Source organism: Haliotis cracherodii, unplaced genomic scaffold, assembly GCF_022045235.1.
Source record: "Haliotis cracherodii isolate W230 unplaced genomic scaffold, xgHalCrac1.p SCAF_4, whole genome shotgun sequence".
In the NCBI taxonomy this organism is placed as follows: domain Eukaryota; kingdom Metazoa; phylum Mollusca; class Gastropoda; order Lepetellida; family Haliotidae; genus Haliotis; species Haliotis cracherodii.
In genome coordinates this window covers 64,343,619-64,360,247 of record NW_027266297.1, presented here as the reverse complement: position 1 = coordinate 64,360,247, position 16,629 = coordinate 64,343,619, and the positions used below count along the sequence as shown (strand labels likewise).

The 16,629-nt window shown below is 41.9% G+C and overlaps 1 protein-coding gene across 1 annotated transcript in view; it reads right to left on the bottom strand.

Moving 5' to 3' along the window:
• Window positions 1-16,629, bottom strand: part of LOC139478491 (structural maintenance of chromosomes protein 6-like) — a 40,455-nt gene that overhangs the window by 7,473 nt on the left and 16,353 nt on the right. The window contains exons 16-23 of the mRNA XM_071260978.1: window positions 14,740-14,826; window positions 12,381-12,650; window positions 11,362-11,418; window positions 9,963-10,133; window positions 9,323-9,460; window positions 8,944-9,062; window positions 7,668-7,767; window positions 5,587-5,748 (exon numbers count right to left, since the gene is read on the bottom strand). Of these exons, the coding sequence (XP_071117079.1) occupies window positions 5,587-5,748; window positions 7,668-7,767; window positions 8,944-9,062; window positions 9,323-9,460; window positions 9,963-10,133; window positions 11,362-11,418; window positions 12,381-12,650; window positions 14,740-14,826 (1,104 nt within the window). The remainder of the gene's footprint in view (window positions 1-5,586; window positions 5,749-7,667; window positions 7,768-8,943; window positions 9,063-9,322; window positions 9,461-9,962; window positions 10,134-11,361; window positions 11,419-12,380; window positions 12,651-14,739; window positions 14,827-16,629) is intronic.

Genomic DNA, 16,629 nt, shown 5'->3' with positions numbered 1-16,629 from the left:
GCTAACAACAAGTACCATCTTTTAACTTCGTTTGGTATGACGCAGCTGGGGATCGAAATCCTGGCCTTCTACTCTCTGGGCAGATGTTCTACCATAAGCAGTCAGAAACAGCTGAGAGATCTCTAACCACGTGGTCATCAACGCAAGTACTATCTTCCCAGCAACAACTGAGAGATCTCTTACCTTGTGGTCATCAATGCAAGTACTATCTTCCCAGCAACAACTGAGAGATTTCTTACCACGTGGTCATCAACGCAATTACTATCTTCCCAGCAACAACTGAGAGATCTCTTACCACATGGTCATCAATGCAAGTACTATCTTCCCAGCAACAACTGAGAGATCTCTTACCACGTGGTCATCAACGCAAGTACTATCTTCCCAGCAACAACTGAGAGATCTCTTACCTTGTGGTCATCAATGCAAGTACTATCTTCCCAGCAACAACTGAGAGATCTCTTACCTTGTGGTCATCAATGCAAGTACTATCTTCCCAGCAACAACTGAGAGATCTCTTACCACGTGGTCATCAACGCAAGTACTATCTTCCAAGCGACAACTGAGAGATCTCTTACCACTTGGTCATCAACGCAAGTACTATCTTCCCAGCAACAACTGAGAGATCTCTTACCATGTGGTCATCAACGCAAGTACTATCTTCCCAGCAACAACTGAGAGATTTCTTACCATGTGGTCATCAACGCAAGTACTATCTTCCCAGCAACAACTGAGAGATCTCTTACCTTGTGGTCATCAACGCAAGTACTACCTTCCCAGCAACAACTGAGAGATCTCTTACCACATGGTCATCAACGCAAGTACTATCTTCACAGCAACAACTGAGAGATCTCTTACCACGTGGTCATCAACGCAAGTACTATCTTCCCAGCAACAACTGAGAGATCTCTTACCACATGGTCATCAACGCAAGTACTATCTTCCCAGCAACAACAGAGAGACCTCTTACCACTTGGTCATCAACGCAAGTACTATCTTCCCAGCAACAACTGAGAGATCTCTTACCACGTGGTCATCAACGCAAGTACTATCTCCCCAGCAACAACAGAGAGACCTCTTACCACGTGGTCATCAGCACAAGTACTATCTGGGCCACCCATGCCCCCAACAACCCCTACGTACCCTTTAAAGTACAATATCACTATTTGTTAAGGTGACACTCATTCAACTCAAGCAGGCAACCTTTAATGTGGGGATCATTAGTAAGGGAGGATGTGAGTAAGTGGTAAAATATGTGCACCGTTGCAACACTGCAGCTGTATCATGCTTTGACATGGCTATTTCACTCAAACACATGGCATCTCTCTACATGACCACGAATTTTGGAATGGAGTGGTGCTTGGTGCAGGGAGTGAGTAGGGTCTATGTGAGAAACTAGGCAACTCAAATCATCAAACACTCAATGCAGCAAGCTGAAGGTTGCACTGTGATGACTCAAGCGGATTGGCACAAGCAGCAATGGAGCCCAGCAATCTCTACACTATGAACACTAAAGGAACTTACAGACATTTCAAGGGATTCTTTCTCATGATTGAAACTCATCTTGCCCACATAATTCCTGTTGCTTAGCAACACAACAAAGAAATATTTGGCTCGGATGCTAATAAAACTTCTGAACTGGGCATACTGCTGCTGGCGATGACTCATAACTTTCTCCAAGTGCTGAAAAACACAAACATGTACTACTTGACAAGGGACAGGACACATCTCACAGCCCCCTGCAGGACCACGATGCAACAACTCCTCACATGATCAGGGACACGGCACCATCTTCATCAGACTTGTATCGGAATGAGTTAGATGAACTGCCACAAACACGACTTCATGGTCCTGTACTCGGTTCTTACTGAAGTAAAGTCTCCTGACGAGGTCGACTGACGCTAGGGGAGGGGGCTGACGCTACAGCAGCTGTTGCTTGTACAGGTTTAATGGTCGAATTTAGTGAGTATTTTTAAAGGTTGAATTTAATGAGCTGGTGTATAGTTTATTTTATCAAATACAGTGAGCGTTTGAATTGATTTAATGGTCAAAATTAGTGAGCTTGTGTTTGATATATTGTCAGGGGTAGAATCTAACATTTGTAGTCCACTAGTCCTTATAATGATAACATATAGCAAAACCCTTTTAAATGGCAAATTTCTACTGGTCCTTACGATACCTTAACTATTGGCAGTTTGGCAAGGACGACTGGACTAGTGGCAATCTAACACTGATTGTGAGTTCAGCCTGCCCCCCAACCGTCTCAGCTATAGATCTGTGTGACCAGATATTAATCTGGGTTTCCAGTGATTGATCTGAGCGACTTGTGATTGATCTGGTTGACCAGTGATAGATCTGGGTTACCAGCGATTGATCTGAGTGACTAGTGATTGATCTTGGTTACCAGCGATTGATCTGAGCGACTAATGATTGATCTGGGTTACCAGTGATTGATCTGAGCGACTAGTGATTGACCTGGGTTACCAGCGATTGATCTGAGCGACTAGTGATTGATCTGGGTGACCTGTGATAGATCAGGGTTACCAGGGATTGATCTGAGCGACTAGTGATTGATCTGGGTTACCAGCGATTGATCTGAGCGACTAGTGATAGATCAGGGTTACCAGGGATTGATCTCAGCGACCAGTGATTGATCTGGGTGACCATTGATAGATCAGGGTTACCAGGGATTGATCTGAGCGACCAGTGATAGATCAGGGTTACCGGGGATTGATCTGAGCGACTAGTGATTGATCTGGGTGACCAGTGATAGAATACCTTACGTGAACACACAGCAGGAGAGGAGAGGAACTGCTATACCTTTCTAGAATGTGTGTGCTTCTCAATCAACAAAAAATAAAAGACTGTGGACATTAGAGTTTAAGCTGTTCTATAAAAAATATGTTCAGCATGAGGGTCTGATGTTAATGACAAGCATGCTGAAGAAAAGACTACCGGTGTTCCCGGATGCAATTGGCTGTACTCAAATGGCTTTTGTTTCCTCAGCATCAAAGCCATACAAGCAGCAAACAAAATTGTTTGGTTTGCAATTAAACGATTTTCTGAATTAATGCAGTGCCAGGAAATGAAATAGTGTTATCTGGAGGCAGTTCCACAAGCTGGTCGACTGACAAAGGGCAACATATGCTATGTCAAACGACAGAGAATGTTTGACAAAGGACTCCATTTTACCTACAGACACGACAAACATGCTGTCACCAACATCTTCACTGTAAACACTGATAGCTGACATGTCTTTTGGAATGAAACAGGATTAAAAAAATGTTCAAAGATTAAAAACGGAAAGTCAATATACCTGAAGTCATGTGTGTTTTCTGTTCAGTGTGATGACCAGGAGGTACATTTCACCAAACTATCAAATTTTGAACATGACTATAGCGTTTCGTGTGCCTGTCATGAGAAGAATGTTGTAGCGGGTTGCTGGTGGCAACAGGCAAGGCAGACATGACAGACAAGGTCAAGGACAAGGACAAAGGTTGCAGGTATGTTTCGCCATTTAATGTATACATATCTGAGGCTTAAAAAAGAAACAAGATTTGGTTCTCAGGCAATGACTATAGTGTTGGTGGGCGTGTGTGAATGTACATGTGCGTGTGCATGTGCGTGTGTGTATGTGTTCAAACTAGCATCTAACCAAATAAACAGTTGTGTACCAACAACCTGGGAAAGGGCCTCCCTCCATAAACAAGCATACAAGTACATATTGCTACAATGACCATAACACAAGATCTAAAGGGTCGTGAGGTGAAATTGGGTTTAACGTCGCGTCCAAGATTATTGCACTTATATAGCGACGTTAAGATGCAAAGGGAAGTGACTGTGTCTTATATTGTTTTTAATTGTTCATTTTTGTTTTTGGGGGGGAAAATGGAATATGAAACATGCGGCGGACTTCATGATGATGCAGGCGGTACCTGAGAACCAACACTGTGTTTTTTTCAGCCTGACTTGACAATTTTTTCTAATGATGGCCTTAACATACTTACAATGCCTCTGTCCTTGATAAGTGAGTAAGTCCAGCTGAAGAGATCCATGCAAAGATGGCCATCACACATTACTAGCAACATGATACAGACATAAATTCCAACCATTTCTCAAACAAGAGTGGAACATTAGGGCTGTAATAAAACACATGATCGTGATACAATATGGATCTCAGTAGTTCCATGGTACCAACTCATGTTTCTTCCATCGCAGGGTCACTTTAAAACCAAACCAGTTTACATAAACCCGAGTCAACAAGACCAAAAAACAGCTTAAAGCTGTTGTACATATGGTTAGAAAATAATGTTAAAATTCATTTTTTACACAACATAAATACATTGTCAGATTATACGTTTTCGGACGGCCATTTTTATCGCGAGGACTCCCGCTATAACAAGGGTTGTGGCGTCACACAGACATTGTAAATACTCAGATGATGGCTTGATTTTATAGGAGTTAGATGTGTTACAGCTGTTCTTGTGATTAGCAAGAAAACATAAGTTTCATAAGCGTCCAAAAACCCATAACACAGGGATATAAACATCAACATTTCGCACAGATAGAGCCAGAAAATTATGTTACATCTTAAGTCATCTTTACACTGCTATAGCATCCATACATAGTTTCCAGGGTTTTACACGATGCACACATGTAGAGAATAGACGCAGAAAAAAATATATACTGCATCCCAAATGTTGCCCAATAATATTCATTGTACAGTACCTACAGCGCATCAAGAACAGTTATGGGTGTCTGTCATTTCATCCATTAATAATGGCCACTGTCTACATGATCATTGATTCTTTCCAGGCTCTAAGTAATAACCTAAACCTACACTACACCATTTCATTACTTTACAGGACCCTCATATTGCCTGAAAGGTCCCTTAAAAGTAGTTATTGGATCCCCTGGACCCCTGGTTTTGTAAGTCAAGGTAAAACACTGAGTTTCACATTGAAATCAGAGCTCCAGATAAGCTGCGTATCTGCGTAAAATACGCATCAGAAATGCAGAAATAAAAAAAACAAAAAAACAAACAAAACTTTTGCGTATCATCAAATTATTGCGAAGTAACCCTGCGTATTCGATTAACAAATCAGCAACTTATTTTGAAATTATAAACGGGCATTCAACCTTGCCAAACTCCACGATGACAGTTACATCATGATCATTTGCCATCACACTTTCTTGTGGAAGTATCGTGGTATTTTTGAGTCCTATAAAGCTCTCGAACCCACACGACACCAGTTTGCAGAGACTAGATGAATAGTGTTTTTAAATATTTAACTTAAATACCCACATGTGTAAAAACTAGTGGGTAACAGAAATTTGAATACCCAGATAGAATTACTGATACCCAATGATTTTAAAATGCATGGGTAAAATACCCACAACACCAAAAGCTTATCTGGAGCTCTGGAAATATAACCACATGATAGCGAAATGTTTTCAATATAATCCCACAAAGTATCGTGATGGTGATTTCATGCAGCCCTAATGAACACAGCTTGTACCCCTCCCGACCCAGGGGTTGGAGGTTATAGTCCATATCATGAGGTAGTCGTCCCTCAGGGGAACACTCACTTTCAACACTATTTCTTCTGTATTATGGTTTATAGACAGAGATCCTCTCATGGACTTAGTCATGGAGGTATGTTCAATAAAGAGTACTTTCACTCGATACGAATACGACTGACGTATATACACATATCTTGACATCCTCGTCCCTATTGAGATATCAAGTTCCTGAAAAAGTAAAACCGTCATGATCATGCAATTCAACATACAATGAACTTTTGTTAATTTAAACTCAACATATTTTCCTCGACTGCTTTCACTGTTTAGAAATATGACTGAAGCAGATTAATATATCTTGAGATCCTGTTCATCAAGATATTGAGTTCCTGAAAAAGTAAAATCATTATGATGAACTCATTGACATACAATGAACCCTCGATGACTCAAACTCCTACTCGATATACTGCAAAATCTGGAAATAAACACGAGCATGAATTAAATGTGAAAAATGTGATTTTTGGTTGGTTTGTTGTTTAACGCCACACTCAGCAATATTCCAGCTATATGACGGTGGTCTGTATATAATCGAGTCTGGACCAGACAATCCAGTGATTAATATCATAAGCATCGATCCATGCAATTGGGATCGATGGCATGCATCAACCAAGTCAGCTAGCCTGACCACCCAATCCTGTTAGTCGCCTTTTACAACAAGCAAGGTCGCCTTTTACAACAAGCAAGGTCGCCTTTTACGGCAAGCATGGGTTGCTGAAGACCTATTCTACCCAGGTATCTTCACGGGCTGCGAAAAATGTGAGTCGTCTTTGCTCGCATTAATTAAAACTTTGCATTTATGTCTCCAAAATGACTCAACAATAAAACGGCCTCACTGCACGCTAGGAATAGCAGAAATACCAAGTTGAACATAAACACAAACATGGTTTACTGACCAGCAGTTGTAAGTATATACCAACGTCATTCAGAGAATAGGAATTACACAATGGGCATCCAGTGAGTTACCACTGCTTGGGTCATGAGTTCGACTTGTGTCAAAACTAGGCATCATTGAACACAGCAGTCCAGATAGACGCCACTCCCGTCTATCTGGCCGACACAAGGATATGTATCATTCCACTTGGGAGGGGAGTAGGGGTGAGCCGCGATAATATGGAGTCGCATTTTTGGCTAGGGGTCAGCAGTCGCATTAATTTGGAGGCACATTAATTTCAAGATTTACAGTAAGACAGGCTATAAGGACTGAAAACTCGACCCAAACTAGTATGGATGGCAAGGAGGACTGAAAACTCGACCCAAACTAGTATGGTTGTCTACAAGGACTGAAAACTCGACCCAAACTAGTATGGCTGGCAAGAAGGACTGAAAACTCGACCCAAACTAGCAAGACTGGCAAGAAGGACTGAAAACTCGATCCAAACTAGTATGACTGGCAAGAAGGACTAAAAACTCGACCCAAACTTGAAGGACTGGCTGGAAGGTCCATGTGAGCCTGAAGACAGTAACTCGTTAGTACAGGTAACAGTGTAAGTTACTCACCTGGCTTGATGGCCTCTAATGCAAGGAGCCATGGGGCTCAATCAGGTACGTACCGTTAATGAAATGACCTAATGCTCAGTTAAAGCAAATTACATTAAAGCCATGATAACATGCAGCTGAAACACTTTACATGATCAAAGATGGGTTTTGGCTTGTGTAAAAATGTCCAAGCAATATAGAGAGGATATACTGACACCAATTTACAATCTAGGTGCTCATGACTCACAGAGGTATATGCAGACTTATAAACCAAGGAAGTATTGAAATCAGAATAACATCGGGATACATGGCACCAATGATGAGATCATCCATGTTTCTTGGTCTGGTGGGTTTCCAAAAATCTGCGAAAAAATATCTCAGCCGGTGTTCTCCAGTTGAGCTAATAACAGTTGCCATGAAACCTGGGAATAAAATCACCAATGAAAACATGTGGTTAAGGAATAAGGAATCATATTTTCATACAGAATTTCAAACTATCTAAGGTGTCAGTGAATTGAGTCCCAGTAGCTGGTGGTAATGACAATATGTTCACCTGTCAATATTGGTCAGGCAAGATAGCATTCAGCCTGACTGCAGGGTAGCATAAAACTGACCTCTATAAATTTTTTCAGCTGATTAACTTCGCGGCGGATTTTCATGAAGGCCTGCTGTGTCTCATGATATTTTCTTGTGATTTCATCAGGATTGCCATAGCTGTAACACAATACACACCATCATTTACAGATTATTGATGCCATGGCTGATGAAACACAATATACATTACCTTACCTCCATTATAAAATGATGAGATCTGATTGGTTCATGTGATCCTGACAAAATACTATGTATCCCGCCTGGGAGAGAAATAAATTTCTGAGCGGGAGCATAAATCACTTATACCCTGCTTCGAAACAAAAAGCTGCACACTGCAGTAGCATGAGGGTGTGGTTTTATGCATCCCTCGCTAGGTTTTATAGGAGCCGGAGACTGATTTTGCTGATTGCTGGCCCACTACCCAATCTCATTAAAATCAGACCTTAGTTCTCGCTACCGCTAAACAAAAATCTGGACACATCCCATTTGGGGTCACGTCAGAATGACCTTTCATCCCACCAATCAGAGCGTCGCTTACCAGATTATGAAAGTGACAGTTGGAATGTGATTTCTAATCATGTAACCTCGAAAACTTTAACATGGGGTATTCCGAACGATAGTTACGGGTTTAACAACTAAATACTTACAATCTAGACCATCTATTAGCCATTCGAGAATGTTTTTTTGTTCAGGTTTCAAATTTGTAATCGATAATTTGTCAAAATATGTTTCGAAGCGTAGTCGCCAATTTGAAATTAGTGCCGTAAAGCACGAGAAAGCTGCCTTCTGATTGGTCATTCCATTGGTCGGTCAAAGTTCGCGCAAGGTCGGTCTGACGTGACCCCTAATGGGATGTCCTCAGATCTTTGTTTAGCGGTAGCGAGAACTAAGATATGATTTTAATGAGATTGGCCCACTACCATGTCACAGTTTTAACATGGATACCCAACAGACACAGATACTGACTGAGCCGACTATTCCATGTTTAATACCCATGGCAAGGCAAGGCAAGGCAAGATTAAATACCATCTTTCAACACCTTTTGGTATGACACAGCCTGGGATTTAAACACTGACTTTCTGCTCTCCAGGCACACACTCTATCCACTAGACCACTGAGGTAGTTAGGGTCGAATCTCCGACTTTCCTCCTTCCGGGCAGATGCTCATGGAAGTGGCTTGGGATCAAACCAGCTCTCTGGACTGACACTCTATCCACTAGACCACAGAGGCAGTGAACTAATGAAACACTGTCTGACTGAATTCGTTCAGCTGCAGGTTGGAGTACACTACTATACCTCTTTTCCTCAGTCAGAATCCTCTTCATTGTCTGTTTAATCTCACTCTCCAGATTCTGGGGCACCCGTCTTGTCTTGATCCGCTCAGGGCAGATGGTTTTGGCTTTCTCCATGTCTGCCTGAAAACAATGGATATGATTGTGTGTTCAGTATCAGGGACATAACTTGTAATAGCCATTGGTGGCGCTACAATCAAGCCTGGAAATGTCAGCGTAGTTCGGCAAGGGTAGAAACTGGACTTTTACTCAGTTAACTCCCTTTGCCTCGGAAGGATGGTGTACCCCTCAACTATGCATCTCAACTGAACTAATCAAGGTTCAATCTGAATACACACGACACAGCATGCTGTACACCAGATATAGAAAGTCTAAAGCCTCACATCAAGTTCCGTTTGGTAGTTATTCACTTCCTTGCGGCGTTCGTTGACAACTTTCTCGTGTTCTTTCAGCTTGCCCTCGTAATGCTTCTTGTGATTCTTCGCCACCTCAATCTCATTCAGGGCATGGCCATCTTCTTCCTGGACAATTCATTATCAGAAATATTAAAGGTGATTCCAATCAAATCTCCATATGGTGTCAAACAACTGGTGCTCAAGCAATTGCCCAATAGCAGAAAGATACTTTTGTCTTGAAATTTGTGTGCAGATAAGAAACAATTATAACATCTATTGTATAACTTTCGGAAACCCTTTGGCCATGGGGTCTCAACTTGAGGGGTCAGCCCTATCTGTGCCACAACTGGACTCAACTTGAGGGGTCAGCACTATTTGTGCCACAAATGGCCTCAACTTGAGAGGTCAGCACTATTTGTGCCACAACTGGACTCAACTTGAGGGGTCAGCACTATTTGTGCCACAAATGGACTCAACTTGAGGGGTCAGCCGACTGCCACAAATGGCCTCACCTTCAGGGGTCAGCACTATTTGTGCCACAAATGGCCTCAACTTGAGGGGTCAGCTGACTGCCACAAATGGACTCACCTTGAGGGGTCAGCACTATCTATGCCACAAATGGACTCACCTTGAGAGGGTCAGCACTGTCAGTGAGAGACTTGAGTTTCCCCTCCACATCCCTATAGGCCTTCTCCACCTCCACCAGCTGAAGCTGCTGCTCTGAACTGATCTTGCTCACTTCCTCCCGCTTCTCCTTCAGATTGGTGATCTGCTCGTCGTACGTCGCAACTTCATCTTCCTGCATGAAACACGGGTACACGGTCAACAACTCAACAAGATCTAAACCCTCAAGTTCTAAGAATGTATCATATGCAATGAGTGACATGTACCAAGACAGATGGCTAAATGTGTGCTGATGCTGATGCTGGTGTGCTGAAACTGACATTAATCTCTGGTCTCCATGCCGTGACATTACTGGAATACTGCTAAGTGAGTGAGTATGGTTTTACGCCGCTTTTAGCAATATTCCAGCAATATCACCAGAAATGGGCTTCACACATTGTACCCATGGTTGGGAATCGAACCCGGGTCTTCGGCGCGACGAGCAAATGCTTTAACCACTAGGCTACCCGACTGCCCCTGTATACTGCTAAGAGCGACGTAACACCATACTCACTCATTATACTGACATATTAGAAAAATTAAATACAATTTTTATTTCATATTAATGAAAAGTTACTCAGAAATGCAGAATTTTCACAACTATGGCTTCAAAATATCTTTGAAGACAACAGAGCGTGTTTGACCAAGCCTATTTCTTCCTCTTGCATTTTGGTCCTAAATCATCTGGTATCCCTTCATATACAGTAGTAGCCTTCTAATCTCTGCAAGGTATTCTACAAGACTTACATAGTCACGATCATGCAACGTAAAGGCCTTAAGTCGCCACAGTTGTGGACTTATGATTCTCTCTCTGAATATGTCTGCAACAGCTGGGGACTGAGAGGTGTCTTCAAATGTACATACTGGGCAGTATAAGGAATACTAATGCTGTATTACAATCCATGACTTATTTGGTTGCTGTGCGGCATTTTATTGAGCTGTAAACAGTAATGTTAGCGTCTCCTTAGGCAACTGACTTTGTTTGAAATGTGCTCCTGCTCACACAGCAGTGAATGGGTACCCCGTAGGATGAGATGGCAATGTGGTTGTTAACCTTCTAGCGCCTGACAGGCAGCTTGGGTGGTATACTCCCCAGGGAGCTGAGAATGATTCTTGAGTGTACACTGATCCAGTGACCGAGGTAATAATAGTGCTTTGAGCATGGCCCTGAGTGGCGTGGAAATATTCGCAAAGTAAATGTCTATTATTATTATAATTATCTAAGGAGTATATGTGGTCACTTATTTCCATCTGTCCATGAAAAGAAGCTGGATTGACTTCTCAGCCTGTGAGATACTGTTGCGAGCGCGCACGCACACACACACACATGTGTTGCGGGGCGTGTCAAGTCCGTGTGAACTCACCAGAGTTGCGATGTCGATCGGAGCTGGGTCCTCCACGTTCTTCAGTTCACTAATTTCCTGAAAGAAAAATAACACATCGATTGTGTCAAATATTTTACAGAGGCTTTGTAGCATTATGAAAAATCAATATCTGTATTTCATTCATGTAAGCTCATGTACTTGACAGAGTGATGACATAGGTTTCTGTAAAATCTGTAATTTTATCACAGCAAGAGGCACAAAAGGCTGGTTAGCAAGTGTTAGCAATCTGTACCCAGGGAGGCGACTGAACCCTTGCTTCAGTGAATCAGTGGGTCATGTTCACAGTAACAGCCATATACCAACACCAACAAAACAGCCTGTAAATAATCAAGTCTGGACCAGGAAAGCCTGAGACTGAAAGATGAAACTATCTGCATCACTGGGGCATGATGTCATGCCATCATTTAAACCCCTGGTCAGTACTGTCATGAACGTTTACACCCATGGTCAGTACTGTCATGAGCATTTAAACCCATGGTCAGTACTGTCATGAACGTGTAAACCCATGGTCAGTACTGTCATGAACATTTACACCCCTGGTCAGTACAGCCATGAACGCTTAAACCCCCAGTCAGTACTGTCATGAATGTTTAATCCCCTGGTCAGTACTATCATGAATGTTTAAACCCCCAGTCAGTACAGTCATGACTGTTTAAACCCCTGGTCAGTACTACCATGAATGTTTAAACCCCCAGTCAGTACTGTCATGAATGTTTAAACCCATGGTCAGTACTGTCATGAACATTTAAACCCATTGTCAGTACTGTCATGAACATTTAAACCCATTGTCAGTACTGTCATGAATGTTTAAACCCCCAGTCAGTACTGTCATGAATGTTTAAACCCCTGGTCAGTACTGTCATGAACATTTAAACCCATGGTCAGTGCTATCATGAACGTTTAAACCCCGCGTCAGTACTGTCATGAACATTTAAACCCTTGGTCAGTGCTATCATGAACATTTAAACCCCGGATCAGTACTGTCCTGATGAACTCACAAACTGCAGGTTCTGAATGGCCTCTTCTATCTTCATCAGCTGTGTGTTGCATTTCTTCTCTTCACTTTTGTTTCGCCGAATATCTTCCGTCAGTTTGTTTCGTCGCTGCCGCACGTTATCCAACTCCCGCTGCAGGGACTGAATTTCCCCCTCATAGTGAGCTATCTCCTCCTCAACGTTGGCGGTCAGGTATCGAGCTTTGTCCACGTTGGCAGAGTAATACCTGAATGTTGGATGGCAATAGATCTCGTCTCCCACCTTGGTATAGGCCTGAAAACAAGAGACAGCAAATCTTGTGAATTTGTGTTAAAATGGCCTGTCTCTTACAAGCAGAATCAATTCATAAGAATCCTATGGTTGGTTTATTTGTTTGTTTGTTTGTTTGTTAATTAACCCTGGACTCAGCTATATTCCAGCTATATGACTGCGGTCTGTAAATAATCAAGTTTGGACCAGACAATCCAGTGATTGACATCATGAGCATCGATCCACACAATTGGGATACGATGACATGCATCAACCAATCCCATCACCCTATCCCATTAGTCGTCTCTTACGACGAGCAAAGTTGCCTTTTATGGCAAGAATGGGTTGCTGAAAGAGTGAGTTGGAGTATGATAGATGATAATTATGAGATGACAATCACAGAGCATCATTTGAATGTTTAGTATACTTTTCCTTGTCCACCCGTTTTTAAGACAACATACATTCTACCATGAATTACTAGATTCTGATTGGTGAATCAGATGTATCAAAACACAATAACCGTCTCTGATTGAAACAGTTAATAAGAGGGTCACATCAACACAGAATCTGATATTTGAAGAATAGTATTTCTTTTTCAATCAATGTTGGTATGCATTTTGAATTAATGATATGTACATTCAGAGGTTACAAATGTAGTGGTCAGGTTACTACAGTATTCGATGTAGTGGTCAGGTTACTACAGTATTCGATGTATGTGTGCATGAAAACATGATAGAAATCGATGAGATAGCGGCATCAACTTTTGGGGACAACAGAGAGCTTGACACCTCTCTACATCCGACTGATGTCATGTTTTTTGCATTGCAATGAGCGATGCCATCATAAACTTCGGCCTAAATTTTGCAAGGCTTGCTTAATGTTATGAGGTGTGTAACTTAGGTGAGTGAGTGAGTGAGTGAGTGAGTGAGTTTGGTTTAACGCCGCTTTTAACAGTATTCCAGTTATATCGCGGCGTGTCAGCTTAATGTGGGAGGAAAGCCCGAAGTGATGCAGGTCTCAGACGTTTACCACTTCGGTGAAACCCACGAGCACGGGTATGGTGCTGACAAACCTAGAAACATAATCGGGGCGAACCCGGATTCGAACCCACAATCATAGGTTTCTGGCGTGCCCAAGGGACGCAACTCTGCACAACGAATCGCGGCGCCTTAGACGACTGGGCCGACCGTGCCCCCGTATGCATTTTGGAATAATGATATGTACATTCAGAGGTTACATATGAATTGGTCAGGTTACTACAGTATTCGATGTATGTGTGCAATACATTTTGGGAAGAAAACCTGATAGAAATCGATGAGATAGTGTGCATCAAGTTTTGGGAACAGAGAGCTTGGAATTTGACACCTTTCTACATCCGACTGATGTCATGTTTTTTGCACTGCAATGAGCGATGCCATCAATAACTTCGGCCTAAATTTTGCAAGGCTTGCTTAATGTTATGAGGTGTGTAACTTAGGTGAGTGAGTGAGTGAGTGAGTGAGTGAGTGAGTGAGTATGGTTTTACACCGCTTTTAGCAATATTCCAGCAATATCACGGCGGGGGACACCACAAATGGGCTTCAAACATTGTACCCATGTCAGGAATCAAACCCGGGTCTTCAGCATGATGAGTGAAAGCTTTAACCACTAGGCTACCAGACCGCCCCAGTGTAACTAAGGAGTGTCTACCTAATGTTGACTCACAGGGCAACTGTACTTCCATGCCTCTCTACGTGAGTACTGAGTAAAATACAATCTTTTGACAAAAAACAAGTCATCAGGAGATGACATATCCCCCCTGTGTCTGTTTGGAAATGGAGTTTGGCTTCTTATACCCAACTTTTGTATCATTGCCATTGAATACCTCGCAGTTCAGTGAAGAAAGAAAAAAATCTGTTCAAATTTTTTCAATATAATAAATCATCAAAAGGCACCAGTTCACCACAAGACTTATCTGTATAGCAAGTTTCATTTGGAAATGTTCAACATTTCTTTAGTTCTGCCTCGGGAAAAGGGCACTAGTCTCTTTTTCAGTAAAGCCCAACTTATCGTCATGAGACATAAGCAAATAGAAAAGAAATACTTCCAAATCATCAAAAGGATGAAGACCCACCTGCTTGCAGTTCCGAGGGGGGCAATGCTGCATCACCCGTCTTGCCTCTTTGTTGTCAGCTATTAGGATGATGTTCTCCACAGATCGCTGACAAAGAAACATAATTCACTCAGTCCCCAAAATATCACAAAGCTCAAAACACAAATCGAACAACCATGAAATACTCATATCCCCTGCCATGTCATGCTGTGTGCAAGGCAAGAATATTTATGGTTTTCATGATCTGCTCCGGAAACGAGCACTACTGCTATTTTCAGTCAAACTCATTGCCATAGAAACTCAAAAAATAACTTTTTCAAAAATCCAAATCTATCAAAAGGCACCAGTTCACTACTAGTGAGTGAGTATGGTTTTACGCCGCTTTTAGCAATATTCCAGCAATATCATGGCGGGGGACACCACAAATGGGCTTCACACATTGTACCCATGTCGGGAATCGAACCCGGGTCTTCGGCGTGACGAGCCAACGCTTTAACCACTAGGCTACCCGACTGCCCCAGTTCACCACTAGACTTATCTATGTGCCAAGTCTTATTAAGATATCTCTCATGGTTTTTAATATTCCAATATCCCCCCTTCCAATTCATGGCAGGGATAAATATGGCAAGCCAAAGGATACACAAAATTAGAGGTACCGTATTCGACATAATAAGCGCCCACAGCGATATTTGCTAATATATTGGCTAGTGAACAATCCCAATTAGCACCCCTTCCGATTGATCAATGTACACAAGACTTATTTATTCGTGTATAATACATGTGTTATATGCATCCTTATTTATGTGTAAATTAAATTCTGGAAAAATATATCTGTCATATATAAACATTTCAGGCTGTCGGCATAAACCGTGAAATTTACGATCTTTCAACTCTAATAAGAGCCCCCTATTTCTAATTTTGAGAGCGCCCTGGGCGCGTATTATGTCGAATACGGTATATTCCTGTGTGCAATCAGCAGTAGAAATATAGGATGGATACATGATCCTGAATACTCTGGGGTACAGCATTTATCTAAGGACTAGGGACCTCTACCCCGGACATGTAACTCACAGATGCTAATGAAGTGGTAACAAGTCAGGGATGTATCCAGGATTTTAAACTTAGTGCCCCTCCCAGGCCACTTGGGCAAAAATAGTTTTGTTCAAATTTGATTTTTAAGTTCTTTTCATAATTCATAAGTAGGCCCATTTTGATATTGTATTTTGAGATTGTATTCAGTGCAATAAAATATATAAGTGAATGAGCATAACAACCTCTTCTTATATATTCGTCCTTGTATCAGTGAAATACAGGTTATTTCTACAGAGCCACAATATTACATATTAGTTAACATAAATTGGGAAACTTTTAATTACATTTTGGAAATTATTAATGACATTTGCTGCATACTCAGGGCCAAATAGTAGCCTCTGAGTCTGAGCAGGTTTAGATAAATAATAAAGTCCACATGATGAATATCCTTCAAAGTCCCATGGACACGTAAAGCATCGACAAGTTGTTTTGGTTTGTTGTCTAACGCCGCACTCAGCAATATTCCAGCTATATGACGTCGGTCTGTAAATAATCGAGTCTGGACCAGACAATCCAGTGATTGATATCATGATCATCGATCCACACAATTGGGGTCGATGACATGCATCAACCAAGTCAGCGAGCCTGACCGCCCGATCCCATTAGTCGCATCTTACGACAAGCATAGTCACCTTTTACGGCAAGCATGAGTTGCTGAAGACCTATTCTACCCTGGAATCTATGTTTTCATGTGCTTGGTTATTTGCGCCAAAATAATGTAAAGGTGGTTCCCCGTGACATTCGTTGTTTACCATCCCACACAGCAGTATTCAAGATTTATCACAGTGACATGTAAATCATCAAATGTGGACCAGATGA